At 42.5% G+C, this 13,543-nt stretch overlaps 1 protein-coding gene across 1 annotated transcript in view; it reads left to right on the forward strand.

Annotated features, from left to right (window-relative positions):
* SV2C (synaptic vesicle glycoprotein 2C) overlaps window positions 1-13,543 on the forward strand; it is a 131,960-nt gene that overhangs the window by 68,112 nt on the left and 50,305 nt on the right. The window contains exon 4 of the mRNA XM_081090467.1: window positions 11,960-12,111. Coding sequence (XP_080946593.1) covers window positions 11,960-12,111 — 152 coding nt within the window. The remainder of the gene's footprint in view (window positions 1-11,959; window positions 12,112-13,543) is intronic.

Consider the following 13,543-nt stretch of genomic DNA (forward strand, 5'->3'; position numbering starts at 1 on the left):
GGAAAGCTAGTATGAGGATCAAGTGAGATAATGTGTTAAAGTACACGGTAGAGGAGGAAGTGTGGGATAATGTTCAGGAACAGTCCCCTATGGTTTGGCACTTACTGTCCTTTGTTCTTCGTACCAGTCCTGCCTGTGTTCACTGCCTCCGGATGACAGCAGAAAGAGTAAAAAAAGAGGCCTCTTTCTGGCTTTGAAATTTCAAGTCTTGCCCATGAGGGAAACAGAAAGGAGGAACCATAGGCAAAAGACTTGGGAGAAACCAGGGCAAGTAAAGTGGTGCCTCCCTGCTCCCCAGAATAGATGGAGATCCGCTCGCCTGGGGGCAGGGCTGAGAGGAGCCGCCACCTGAGTTTACTCACCTGGCCCACGTGACAAAACTCCCACAGTTCTGTGAGATCCAGCAACTAAGGGGACCTGGGAAATGAAGTTAAAGAAAATGAAGAAAGATAGTGATCTTTCTTAGCTGAGTTTATGGGTCATGTTACCAACAGGTAACATGTAAAGTCGATGACGGAGGACTTTTTCATAAGATTTTTTATTTATGTACTAGGGGCCTGGTGCACGAAATTCGTGCACTGGGTGTGTGTGGCGGGGAGAGTGTCCCTCAGCCCAGCCTGCCCCCTCTCACATACTGGGAGCCCTCAGGCGTTGACCCCCATCACCCTCCGATCGCCTGATCGGCCCCTTGCCCAGGCCTGACTCCTCCGCCAGAGGTGTCAGGCTTGGACAGGGGACCCCCATCTCCCCCCGATCACTGGCTCTGGCCCCCGCCCAGGCCTGAGGCCTCTGGCCCAGGAATCATGCCTGGGCAGGGGACCCCCATCTCCCTCTGATCGCTTGCTCCACTCCCCACCCAAGCCTGACGCCTCTGACCAGGCTTCAGGCCTGGGCAAGGGGACCATGATATCCCCCCAATCCCTGGCTCCGCCCCCCACCCAGGCCTGATGCCTTAGCCAGAGGAGTTGACCCTCATCACCCTCCGATCACCAATCACCGGATCGGCCCCTTGACCAGGCCTGAGGCCTCCGGCAGAGGTGTCAGGCCTGGGCAGGGGACCCCCAGCTCCCCGCGGTTGCAGGCTCCGCCCCTGCCCAGGCCTAACGCCTCTGGCCTAGGCGTCCGGCCCAGGCAGCGGGGACCTGCAGTGGCAGCGGGGGGCGCCGCGATCGTGGGCTTCGCTTTAGGCCCAGGCAAGGGACCCCTAGCTCCTGGGACTGCCAGCTTCGACCATGCCCAGCTCCCATCACTGGCTCCACACCTACTTCCTGCTATCACTGGCCAGGGCGGCAAAGGCGCCTGATTCTCTGATCATGGCTGGGGGGCAGGGCAAAGGCAGCCCCAGGGCCGCCTTTGCCCTGCCCCCCAGCTCTTAGCTCCCCCCTGGGTTTCAGATCACTGTCAGTGGCAGGGGGTTTCTTCCTGCTTTCCCTTTCGCCTCCCTGCATTGTGCCTACATATGCAAATTAGCCGCCATCTTGTTGGCAGTTAACTGCCAATCTTAGTTGGCAGTTAATTTGCATATAGCCCTGATTAGCCAATGAAAAAGGTATCGCCGTACACCAATTACCATTTTTCTCTTTTATTAGTGTAGATAGTTGGCATACAATATTATATTGGTTATACACAGTGTGGCAAAAGTAAGTTTACAGTTGTTTGTATGGAAAATAATACAATAATTAATAAAAATGCAAGAATAAACTCCATATTACATGTATTTCAACTGTAAACCTATTTTTGCCCCACCTGTATTTCAGGTGTACAGTATAGTGACTCAACATTTTTATACCTTTCATTGTGATCACCACGCTAATTGTAAGTGACTTGAGTTACTAGTAATCATCTGTTGCCACACACATTTATCATAATATTATTGACTGTATTTCCCTTTCCCGTTTCACCCTCCCCCCCAACTTCTCCCTTCTGGTAGCTATCCCTTTGGTCTCTATTTCTATGAGTCTGTTTTTGTTTTGTTTTATTTGTTCATTTGTTTTGTTCTATTGTTAGATTCCACATATAAGTGAAACCATATAGTATTTGTCTTTCTCTGCCATACTTATTTCACTTAGCATAATACCCTGTAGATCATCCATGTTGTCACAAGTGGCAAGATTTTCTTCTTTTTTAATGCTGCATAATATTCCACTGTGTGTATACACACACACACACACACACACACACACACACATCTTCTTTATCAATTCACCTGTCAGTGGACACCTAGGTTTTCCTCAGTAGCTCTAGAGTTCATCTGGACACTCTGTCTCTGAATTGCTGGCTGGTCTCAGCCAAGTCTCTTTTTTTCTCTAATTCCACTCCAGTTCACCCCGAAAACCACTTCAGCACCTGCTCTACCCCTGAAACCATGCTGGGTCTTTCATGGATGTAGGTGAGCCCAGGCCCCGAGAAAGACCCGGGGAGTTCTCTTTTGTGTTCTTGGTAGCACTTATTGATGCCTTAAAATATTTGCTTTTTATGTGTTTATTTTCCTCTTCCCCCAGCATGTGAATTCCAAGAGGATAGGGATTGACAAGACAAGTGTGTCTGCTCTTTAACTGCTTAGTTGCCCAACGTGGGCGTGGTTACTATAAAGGGTGGAGTCAAAGCAGCCGACTGCACAGGCCTATATGGAGGGTGCACCCAGAAGTGAAATAGATACTAATTCTTACTTCATCTGTATAAGCAGAAGAGTTCTAGTCAAGTGAACATAAGTTTAACTTGTATAATAAAAACAGAGAGTTCAATTACAAGACTTGAGCCAGTTTATAGATGAAGAACCCCTTGGATGAAAGATCCCGGGTCCCCTTGAGGAAAGATCCTGGTATATTACTGAAAATTTATACTGTTAATCTTTCAGCCTTCCTCAAGATACCTACAGCCTTTTACCAGGGTAATTGTGCATGAGGGAAAAGAAAATAATCAGACTTTTCAGGACTTATTAGTGGGCACTGCTTCTAAACTGACACTCCAGGAGACCTAAATTGTTATTGTGGCCTGGCCAGTGTGGCTCAGTGGTTGAGCATTGACCTATGAACCAGGAGGTCACAGCTCAATTCCCAGTCAGGGCATATGCCCAGGTTCCAGGTTCAGTCCCCAGTGTGGGGTGTGCAGAAGGCAGCCGATCAATGATTCTTTCTCATCATTGATGTTTCTATCTCTCTCTCCCTTTCCCTTCCTCTCTGAAATAATAAAAGTACATTTTTTTAAAAGTCAGGGTAAGGATTTATGGAAGACAGATAATCATTGGAGTTTTAGCTCAGGTTCATCTCAAAGTGGGTTCAGCGGGTCCCTGAATCCATCCTGTGGTTATTTCCCAGGTCCCATTCTATCACAACTGAAAGAATCTTCACATTGGTACAGCACCTGCGTACTGGTTCCATACACTGGGAATCTCAGAGGAGGAGGAGAATTTCTGGGTCACAGTCTGTTCCAGGGGTGGGCAAACTTTTTGACTCGAGGGCCACAATGGGTTCTTAAACTGGACCGGAGGGCCGGAACAAAAGCATGGATGGAGTGTTTGTGTGAATTAATATAAATTCAAAGTAAACATCATTACATCAAAGGGTACGGTCTTTTTTTTTTTTAGTTTTATTCATTTCAAACGGGCCGGATCCAGCCCGCGGGCCGTAGTTTGCCCACGGCTGGTTCTAACCATCCAGTAATGGAACCAGGAATCCCCCAGCTAGGACTTAAGTTGCAGTGAAGTTCTTTTGAACTAGCTACTCTGTGGGTCCTAAAATCCAAGGTTAAGATGCCTTCATGTTGATTTTATTGAAAACACTGTAGGTTGTTCTATCTTATTTTATTGTTGAAACATTTGCAGCACTAGGTTATATTCCTGTTTCTGCATATAAGGAGACGGGATGGAGCTCTGGTTTTAGCCTGATGACTATCAGGGCTTATGGTTTCATTGCCTCTAACTGTGCTTTCTGCTTAATTTACCACACCAAGTCATGAATATATCTTCTTAGTAACATAAATATGTCCAGCTGCTATATTCTGTGTGACTTTCAATATTTATTCAGTGCCAAGAATAAATTTCCTGCCACGGACAACAGTGTTTTTGCGGGAATGAGGAATAAGGCATCACCAATTATTCAGCTGTCTCTCACTTTCCTAAGTGAATCTCACTCCAGGGAACAGACACTTCCTTCTCCTCTTTTGTTACAGAAAATTAGAAAGATGGAAAATGGAATTGACACCATTGATTCATTTTCATTTGCCCAGGATTAAATTATTTGCTTCCAGTCACTGTTAATTATGGGGATGATAATGCTTCAGATGCTGGGCGATGTCCAGGTTGGGAGCTGCTCACTGAGGGCCTGGAGCTGCTGAGCATGAAGGTCAGGAGAAAAATATAATAACAACAGGAAGTGAGATGCAATTCCAATGTGTCTGTCTATCATAAGTGAATGGATAGTCACTTCTCCCTCTGCATACAGAGCCTCACAAATGCATACTTCATAGCTCTTGGCAATGTCCATCCACTAGCTAGCTATATTGTTACAATAACCAGAACGCCTTTGTTTTGTAGAAATGATCACCATTAACGGGAGTTCTTCAAAGTGTTCTATATCTAGCATCTCATTTATGTCCACAAAATTTTTAAATAATTAGGAATGCAAAAATATTATGCCTTTTTACAAATATATAATTTTATTGATTTCAGAAAAGAAAGAAGAGGGAGAGAGAGATTGAAACATCAATGATAAGAATCATTGATCTGCTGCCTCCTGCACACCCCCTACTGGGTACCGAGCCCGCAATCCAGGCATGGACTCTTGACCACAATCGAAACTGGGACCCTTCAGTCCCCAGGCCAACGCTCTATTCACTGAGCCAAACCAGCCAGGGCATGCCTTTTGTTAAATTAGAAAATTGAGGCACAGATAGATTGACTTCCAAATGTTCAGTAGACCCCCACCCAGGTCTTCTGCATCTTAGTCTAATTCTAAGCTATAAGATTTTCCTTCAAAAGTAGTCTTTCTTGCCCTAACCGGTTTGGCTCAGTGGCTAGAGCATCAGCCTGTGGACTCAAGGGTTCCGGGTTCGATTCTGGTCGAGGGCATGTACCTTGGTTGCGGGCATATCCCCAGTGGGGAGTGTGCAGGAGGCAGCTGATCAATGTTTCTCTCTCACTGATGTTTCTAACTCTCTATCCCTCTCCCTTCCTCCCTGTAAAAAAATCAATAAAATATATTTTTTTAAAAAGTAGTCTTTCTTTTAAGATATGTTTTACTTCCTTATCATATTGGAAAAATACAAACCCATTAAAAAATTTTCAAAACTTACATTGTACTCACCCTGTGAGAAATGTTGTGTTAAGCACTTTATAAATATTGCCTCATTTAAACCTAATGGTGACCCTAGGAGGAAGGTACTATTTATTCTACCAACGTTATAGATGAGAAAATTGAGGCACAGAGAGGTTAAATAGCTGTCCAAGGTAAGTGGTTTCATCGTAGCCAGTCAGTCTGGTTCCAGAGCTCATGTGCATAACCACCAGACTGTGCTATCTCAGATTCAATGAGCAATGTCTCTGATTTCATAGGACACAATGCTCAATATATGATAGGCACTAAATAAATGTTTTTGAATGGACCAGTTCAGGAAGATTTCTGATTTAGAGAATCAAAATGGAAAGAACTCCCCCAATATGGAAGAAGAGGCAACAGACTAAACTAGCTTTAATCTAAAAATAATCATAAACCGAAATTGTAAACAGAGAGTCAGTGTTTTCTTATGCCTGTGTTGTCTGACAGGCCACATGTAGCAGCCAAGTACTTGAAATCTGGCCAAATTAAGATATACCATAATTGCAAAATGCATAGCACTAAATTTCAGAAACTTAGCACATATAAAATAACACAAAATATTTCATTAATTAATAATTTTATATTGATCACATGTCAAAATGATAATATTTGGATATATTGGGTTAAATGAATATATGTAAAAAATTAACTTCATCTGATTTCTGCTGTATTTTAATATCTTTTCTGGAAAATTAAAAAATATATGTGGTTCATGTGGTATTTCTATTGGAAAACATTGTCTTAGACAATGACTTTTATGAGAATTTCCAACATAAAGTTGATCTTTTGGACACACTTTGTTTTCCTGTATACCCTTTCGTAACGGTGCTGTTGATCTGAAGAGAGAAGTAACAGAGCAAAAGTTCTTTTAGACTCACAACCTGTAATTGTGAAAAATTAGCTATATGCACTCTTTAGAATTGGCCCTGTGAGCTCCTTGAGAGCAAGAACTTGTGATCTTCAAGCCTGTACTCCCAGCACCTGGTGATGTGCCTGGCTGAGTATGGCTGGGTTAAGGGGTGGATGGGGAGATGATACATGGATGGGTAAATGGTGGATGGGCGGGAGGGTGAGTAGAGGAAGGAATGAGTAGATATGTACAGGCTGGAAAAGTCTGCATATTTTTATCATCATTTCTTACAGTTCATCATAATGATTATCTCTATTCATGTTACTATTTAGGTCCTGTAGGAATGAATGCATTCTTCCAGCTCTCTCAATAGGTAGATTAATTTTTTTCCAGGCAGCATTAGAATTCTGATCTATGATCATACCTATTCCCCCAGTGGTACCAGGTCTGCTGCTATCGACACATAGACTTCTGTAAGTTTGGGGGCTTAGGGCACCAATCTGATAGCAAATTGAAGCTACGTTTTCTTAGAAACACAATTGTGTCAATTTAATTATTCATTTACATCTCAATCTTTTTAAAGTAATCACTTTCTACCAATTATTCTATTCATAGTTTATATAATATTGAACAACAGCAACTGCCCATATTAAAGACTATTATTCTGTAAACGGTGGCTTTGGAGATTGGAGGACAAAAGCTATCCAAACCACCCATCAGTTTAGCACGGCCCCTGGGCCTAGGAGATTCCCGCTCTGGATGTGCTGAGTGGTTTAGTTACTATTTAGTGTTCTCCTGTTACTATCTCGATTACTCACAATAGCCATATGACTTCTAGTCAATATAGCAAGCTCATTTTCTGTGCAAACCCAGCTCATTCAGAGCCCGTTAGATCTCTGTTCTTTCATCTAAGCCTCTGAACAACCTCCTCTGTGATAGCCTATTTGCTTTCATGAAGAAGTCGCTGAAAAGCCCATCCTTGGGGCTGCTGCTTTTAAATGTTATTTCTGTGTCCAATTTAAAACATAATTAATTGCTTCTGAATTGCTCTGCAACTTGCCTGTGTCTTCCTTCCTCTTTTGTTGATTCTGAGTAAGGATTAAAAGGGTGTTTTTCATGCAAATTATCTGTAACTGTGATTTCTGCATAGGCAACATCATTCACTATTCTTCTTATAAACCCATACTACTGTCTAGAGAGCCCTTGGTGGATTTTGCCCTCTGTGTTTCACCTGTATGAACCTGTGACTTTACAACAGTTATTCTTCCTTATTCATGTTCTCCCTTAATGCCCGTTTTCCAATGGAAATGGGAAGTGGAAGATTGAGGTAAGGGACTGTTTTGAAATCACGTGGTGAAATAAGTTAGAATGAAATTATTCTGTTACAGGCTTACTGGAGAATGAAAGCAGAGCAGAATTACTCAGTAGAATCCCTCCTCTGGACAGAAAGTCATCAGACATCCCATAATTTCTCCCCTAAGATGTCACACTTCAAGCCATTTTAAGTACAGTTATTTTTATCTGCAACCTCACTCTTCCATTGCAGAAGCCCGAATTCCCACCCATCTCAATAGCCAGCATAAGTCAGTGTGATGAGGGGCAGGGACAAACAGTCCATCCCTAAGCTGCCACCTGAGCTGGAGGTGTGGCTGTGAAGTGTACAGGCCTTAGGACCACCAGGCTCCCAGTTTTTCCTCATGATTTGTGGAAACAGTGATATTGGTCTTTCTCCATCCTCTTGCTGTGATAAACTGATTGAACTTACGTGCCTCATTCTCCCGACAGAGGAGAAATCCTGTCTGTAAAGCTGATATACACCCTTTGCCTTACACAGTATCCCACTCATGAATTTGTCTTAAATTACTGAGGAAAATCTATGTTTCATGATATTCACCAGATGCCTAGTGTTGAGTCAAATACAGAACGTTTGAGGAACTTGTGTGTGTCTATGTGCATGCTCATATGTAGAATGGGGTGGGGGAGGTCTCCCAACTCATTCTAGGAATGTTTTGCTTTTGTTTATTGATTTCCGATAGGAAGGGAGAGGGAGAGAGAGAGAAAGAACATCAATGATGAGAGCGAATCATCGATTGGCTGCCTTCTGCATGCCCCACACTGGGGATCGAACATGTGCCCTGACTGGGACTTGAACCGTGGTTCATAGTTGATGCTCAACCACTGAGCCACACCAGCTGAGCAGGAATATGTTTTAATACAGTTTTATTTAGTTTCTTTATATTCCTATAATTAAAGTTGTACAAACCTAAAATTAATATTATTAGGGTATAATCCCAATTCTGAAATGCCAGATATCAATGTTCTATTTCATTGTGTCAATTCAACTATTTGGAATCCACCTATGTAGAATGTGGATTTTCATTATTTTCTCTGTGCCTCCTGTTGCCAAGGATAATTGAGATTTGACCCTTTTGACAGCTAATGAAATAGACTTAATATCCAATTCTGAGGAAATTCCTTCATAAGCACCCTGATCTAATTGCTTCATCATTGTAAATATAAATTATGTAAACGACACATAAGCATTCTGATGGGGACTGGAATAGTAATAGTTAACATCATAGCACACTGTAATGTTTTTCTCGCCTAAAGGATATCACAGTAAGAAAAGGAGCAATGTTTTCCCCAAGAAATGTGAATGCTTGGGTTGTTTTATAGGTCTCTGAATCTGAAGGACTTTGCAAAGGATTTACATAGATTCCCTCCCTCATTTTCAGACTCATTCACCCACTGATATTGGAGTTCCTTGCTGTCTGTCTTACAAACATAATCTCTTGAAAAAATAACCTCTTGAAAAAAGAGGCATTGAATCAAAACCAGCTGGATTGCTCATATGCCCTTATAAGTTGGTAATCTCTTTTATGCAACATGATTTGTTTAAAACTAATAGGCGAGTCTACAGCCTTCCACTTGCCATCTTAGTCACCCTGAGTACATTGATCTCAGTTCAGCATGGCCTGGCATATCTTGACATGCAGTTGTGCCTTCACGAAGTGTGAGTTACTGCTCTTACATATGAACTGTCCAGAATCCTGATGAAACATTAATTAGGATGTGGAAAGTCAATAAAAACTGGGACTCTTTTTAAACATTGAGAAGTGAGGCCACAGAAGTGGGACCTTATGGTGCAGAGAAACGAATGCATCACACCGAGTAGAAAAAAAAAATAGTGTCAAATGATTCAAGATGCAGACATTTTATTTCCCATTAAAATTGTGTGTTGTCATGAAACCATTTTAAATCTGTTCAAGACTTTGTTGAATGTTTCAATTCAGCTAGCTGTCCATGGTTTGAGGTCCTCAGCAAGCCGACAGAGGACTGTGTGCCTGACGTGGTGAGGCACCGAGCCAGCTCTGACAACCGCCACTCACGCTTGTTTCTTGTTGGGGGTCTGGTTGATGGACTGGGAGCTGTCTGTCTACCCTGGTGTGATGGCACTAAATTGTGCTGCATCTGAAGTCATGTGGAATCATATTTCTAGAAATTTTAGTACAACTGCCACATTCATAGCCCAAGGAAACACATATAGATGCTTTCAGCTAGTGATTTTTAAACTCTTTGAACAGCAACTCTCATTAAGAAACACATTGGGACCCTAGCTAGTGTTTCTCAGTGGATAGAGCACTGGCCCCCACACCAAAGGGTCCCGAGTTCAATTTCCGGTCAAGGGCATATACCTGGGTTGCCATTCGCACCTTGCCCCTGGTTGGGTTGCATGCGGGAAGCAACCAACCAATGTGTCTCTCTCATGTCAATGTTTCTCTCCCTCCTTCCCTCCTACTCTCTCTCTGAAAAAGCAATGGAATAAAATAGACACAAGTGAGGATGAAAAAAACACCAAAAAAAAGAAACACATTGGGACTCATTATACATTTTCATGTGTATGCATACACATGAAACATTATAAATATGTCTGTAATGGAGACAAAAATTTCATGAAATGATACTTATCCTAATTCTTGAGTGTACTCAAATATCTTTATTTAATTTTTTAAAATGTTGCTTACAGATACTACATTAATTTTGTAGCCCACAGATTGAAAAATATTGGCCTAAGTGGTCTGTCCATACCCAGCAGTACCCAAATCCCACATCACTGTAAGCAGGGCACACTCATGAAATGGTGCCACATTTTGACCTACCCATTGAAGCGGAATGACATTACAAATCCTGCAGTCTCCTACAGATGTGGTCTTTCTCCACATTGCATTTGCTAAGCTCGCTGCCAATACTTGTTGATCATACCAAAGGCTCCAAAGAAATCAGTTATTGCCAAATGGAAAAACACATATTTTACTTCTCACCATCAAATTTGCATGAAATGTCAATACCAACTTACCTTACAAAAATCTGAACGAATTTTTAAAATTATATCACTAGGTTTTGTCTCTATGACTTGCATACATTGTTCACATCTTTAAAAAATATTTAAGAATTCATATATTGTTTGGAATGATAGAAAGTAATGTTTTCTCATAAAACCTTGCTTTCTGAGAAAATGGTTATTAAAATTTGGGGGTCAAGACCTATTTGAAATTCCGAGAGATCTATGGCTTATCTCCCTGGAATGAACAAAATTTCTATTCAGTAAACCCACATTAGAGAACCCTTTCCCTGAGAAGTCATCAATCATATCTTCTCTCCAGAACTCGGTCAGCATCTCTGGTAATTACCCTGACTGGAAAGAAGCTTCATACCTCATTCTGTTGGTATCTAAACCATTAGCTCCTTAGCTGATTCTCTCAGGGCCCCTTGCACATGCATTCATTCAGCAACGAATCTGTTGGATTGGACCAGAATCATTCTAGGAAACAACCCTGTTTGTCAACACATCAGTCTGGTTGGGAGCAGCTGCTGTAGGGTAGCAGTGAGTTGGTATAGTTGGAGACAGCCTCCCAGAAGAGTTTGAATCTGTTTCCAAAGTCATCACGTCATGGGTGGGACATATCATTCTCTCTCTCTCTCTCTCTCTCTCTCTCTCTCTCTCTCTCTATCTTTGGCTTAAACAACAGACATTGATTTTCTCACAGTTCTGAAGGCTGGACACTGAGATCAGGGTGCCAGCATTGTTGGTTCTGGAGAACTCTCTTTTCCTGGATTGCGGGCAGCTGCCGTCTCCCTGAGTGCTCACATGACCTCTTCTTTGTGTGTTCTCCCCGAAAAAGCTCATCATACTATCTCTTTTTAATGCATTTATTAAAATATTCACTAGCTTGTACCAAATATTGTAATTTTTGACAAATATGTAGAACATTCAAATATGTAGAACATTGGAATCTTAAACTGAGATCTGTAAGCCACGAGTAGGACACCACTGCCACCTTTTGGTAACCTGGCTTAATTGCAGGTTCAAGGCATTAGAGGAGCGGTTCTCAACCTGTGGGTCGCGACCCCTTTGGGGGTCGAACGACCCTTTCACAGGGGTCGCCTAAGACCACGGGAAAACACATATATAATTACATATTGTTTTTGTGATTAATCACTATGCTTTAATTATGTTCAATTTGTAACAATGAAATTGGGGGTCACCACAACATGAGGAACTGTATTAAAGGGTCATGGCATTAAGAAGGTTGAGAACCACTGCATTAGAGAGATAACAAAACTATATTACGTAGAAGTTATAATATTAAAGTTATAAAGTGATAGAAAGTATACATTCTCTGATATGCTGGGATAGAGAGCATGTGTTGTGAGAGCTTGCTTTGGTTCTGCCCTTTGTATCTCACATGACGGTTCGGCCCTGACTAACCATATTCTCTGTATCTCTTGGCAGGATTGGAGGAGCCATTCCCATCGTGTTCTCCTACTTTGCAGAAGTGCTGGCCCGAGAGAAGAGGGGTGAGCATCTGAGCTGGCTCTGCATGTTCTGGATGATCGGCGGCATCTACGCCTCTGCCATGGCCTGGGCCATCATCCCGCACTACGGTAAGAGGCTGGCCTCGCACAGTCGGTGGTCACCTTGTTTTAAATTGGCCTCCATTCCCATTCCTTTTCTCTCTTCTACCTGCTGGTTTGAGAACAGCACTGTCTTCATCATGTTTCTCCCTGTTGCAATGTCTAAGCTTTTCCCCCCATACAGAGATCTGTACAAGGTAAGACTGTGCCAACGGGTGTCTAGGGATATGATTGCATTTTGCTATGTGCTATCAACTCTGGGGTCCCTGCTCATATGGATGGGAGAGGATGCACAGAACATAATCAGCATATAAGGCAACATGAGGTTTGGGGACTGTCATATACACCAGGCACACACAAGTGCCTTTATTGATCCCCTCTGGGCCCAGTCCGAAGCTCAGCCCCCATCAGCCCCACCCCTTCTGGCAGCTCAGAACTGGGATGGCAGCGGGGAGGATCCCATCTTGTCGTGGGCTGTCAGTTTGCAGAACCTAAGAAGTAACTACTCTCCTTGCTCTGCAGGTCCCCTCCTCAGTTCCTCCTAAGTGCTTACTGCTCCTGCCCCCTCGGCAGACTTAACGGTTTCATGCTTCTGAGCAGAACTTTCCTGCTCATAGGCCACAAGCTCCCAAACAGCGCAATTCAGAGAGAAGTTAACATTATCCAGGAACCAAGTTTAATCTATAAGGAAAGGGATGGGGAGATGTTCTGGGTGTGTGTGTGTGTGTGTGTGTGTGTGTGTGTGTACAAACAGGCTCAAGTTTGCAAAATATGAATACTGTATAAATTATAACCACATGTGACTCAAAAACTCATTCTTTGTTCTGTCTAAAATCTAATCCATCTGAAATTAGATTTCAAAAATCCACTCTTTTACTCATTTTCTATTTTCCTGCCTTTTTTTTTTTTTTTAGAACAGAGGAATTTTTCATTATAGAGCGTAGTTCTGTTAGGGAACAACCTTAAGTGAATCCAAGTTCTTGTAAAATCAAAGACAAGACAGACTTTAGTATTCTGAGGCAGTGTCATTTGTTTTACTATACTGAGTTACAAAATTCTTGTTGTTGCACTCTTTCTTTTAATAACCTAAAATGTTGCATGCAAACTGAAATTATATTTTGCAAGAAGAACAATACATAAGGAATTGGGTACTTGGCCTGAAGAGAACTTGTCTTTGCCAAACATTTGAGTGTGGGGTGCCAAGCTCAAGGGATGGGCTCATCCTTTTAAGACTGTTCACTTCTGGGCCAGAGATGCCCTCATACAGGCAGTTCCCCACATCCATCATCAGGCTCATCTTCTACCACCACGTGAGGAATTACAGGTGTTTCTCCTCATTCATCTGGAACATTCCTTTGTAGAGCTGCATCTGACTCCCACCTGACTCTGCGGGCTGTTGCGAATGGAAAAGCCACTTCTCTGTTGTGTAAGGAATTGCAACTATGTTTAGGAGCCAAAGAAG

This window comes from Myotis nattereri, assembly GCF_964212035.1.
Source record: "Myotis nattereri genome assembly, chromosome: 4".
In the NCBI taxonomy this organism is placed as follows: domain Eukaryota; kingdom Metazoa; phylum Chordata; class Mammalia; order Chiroptera; family Vespertilionidae; genus Myotis; species Myotis nattereri.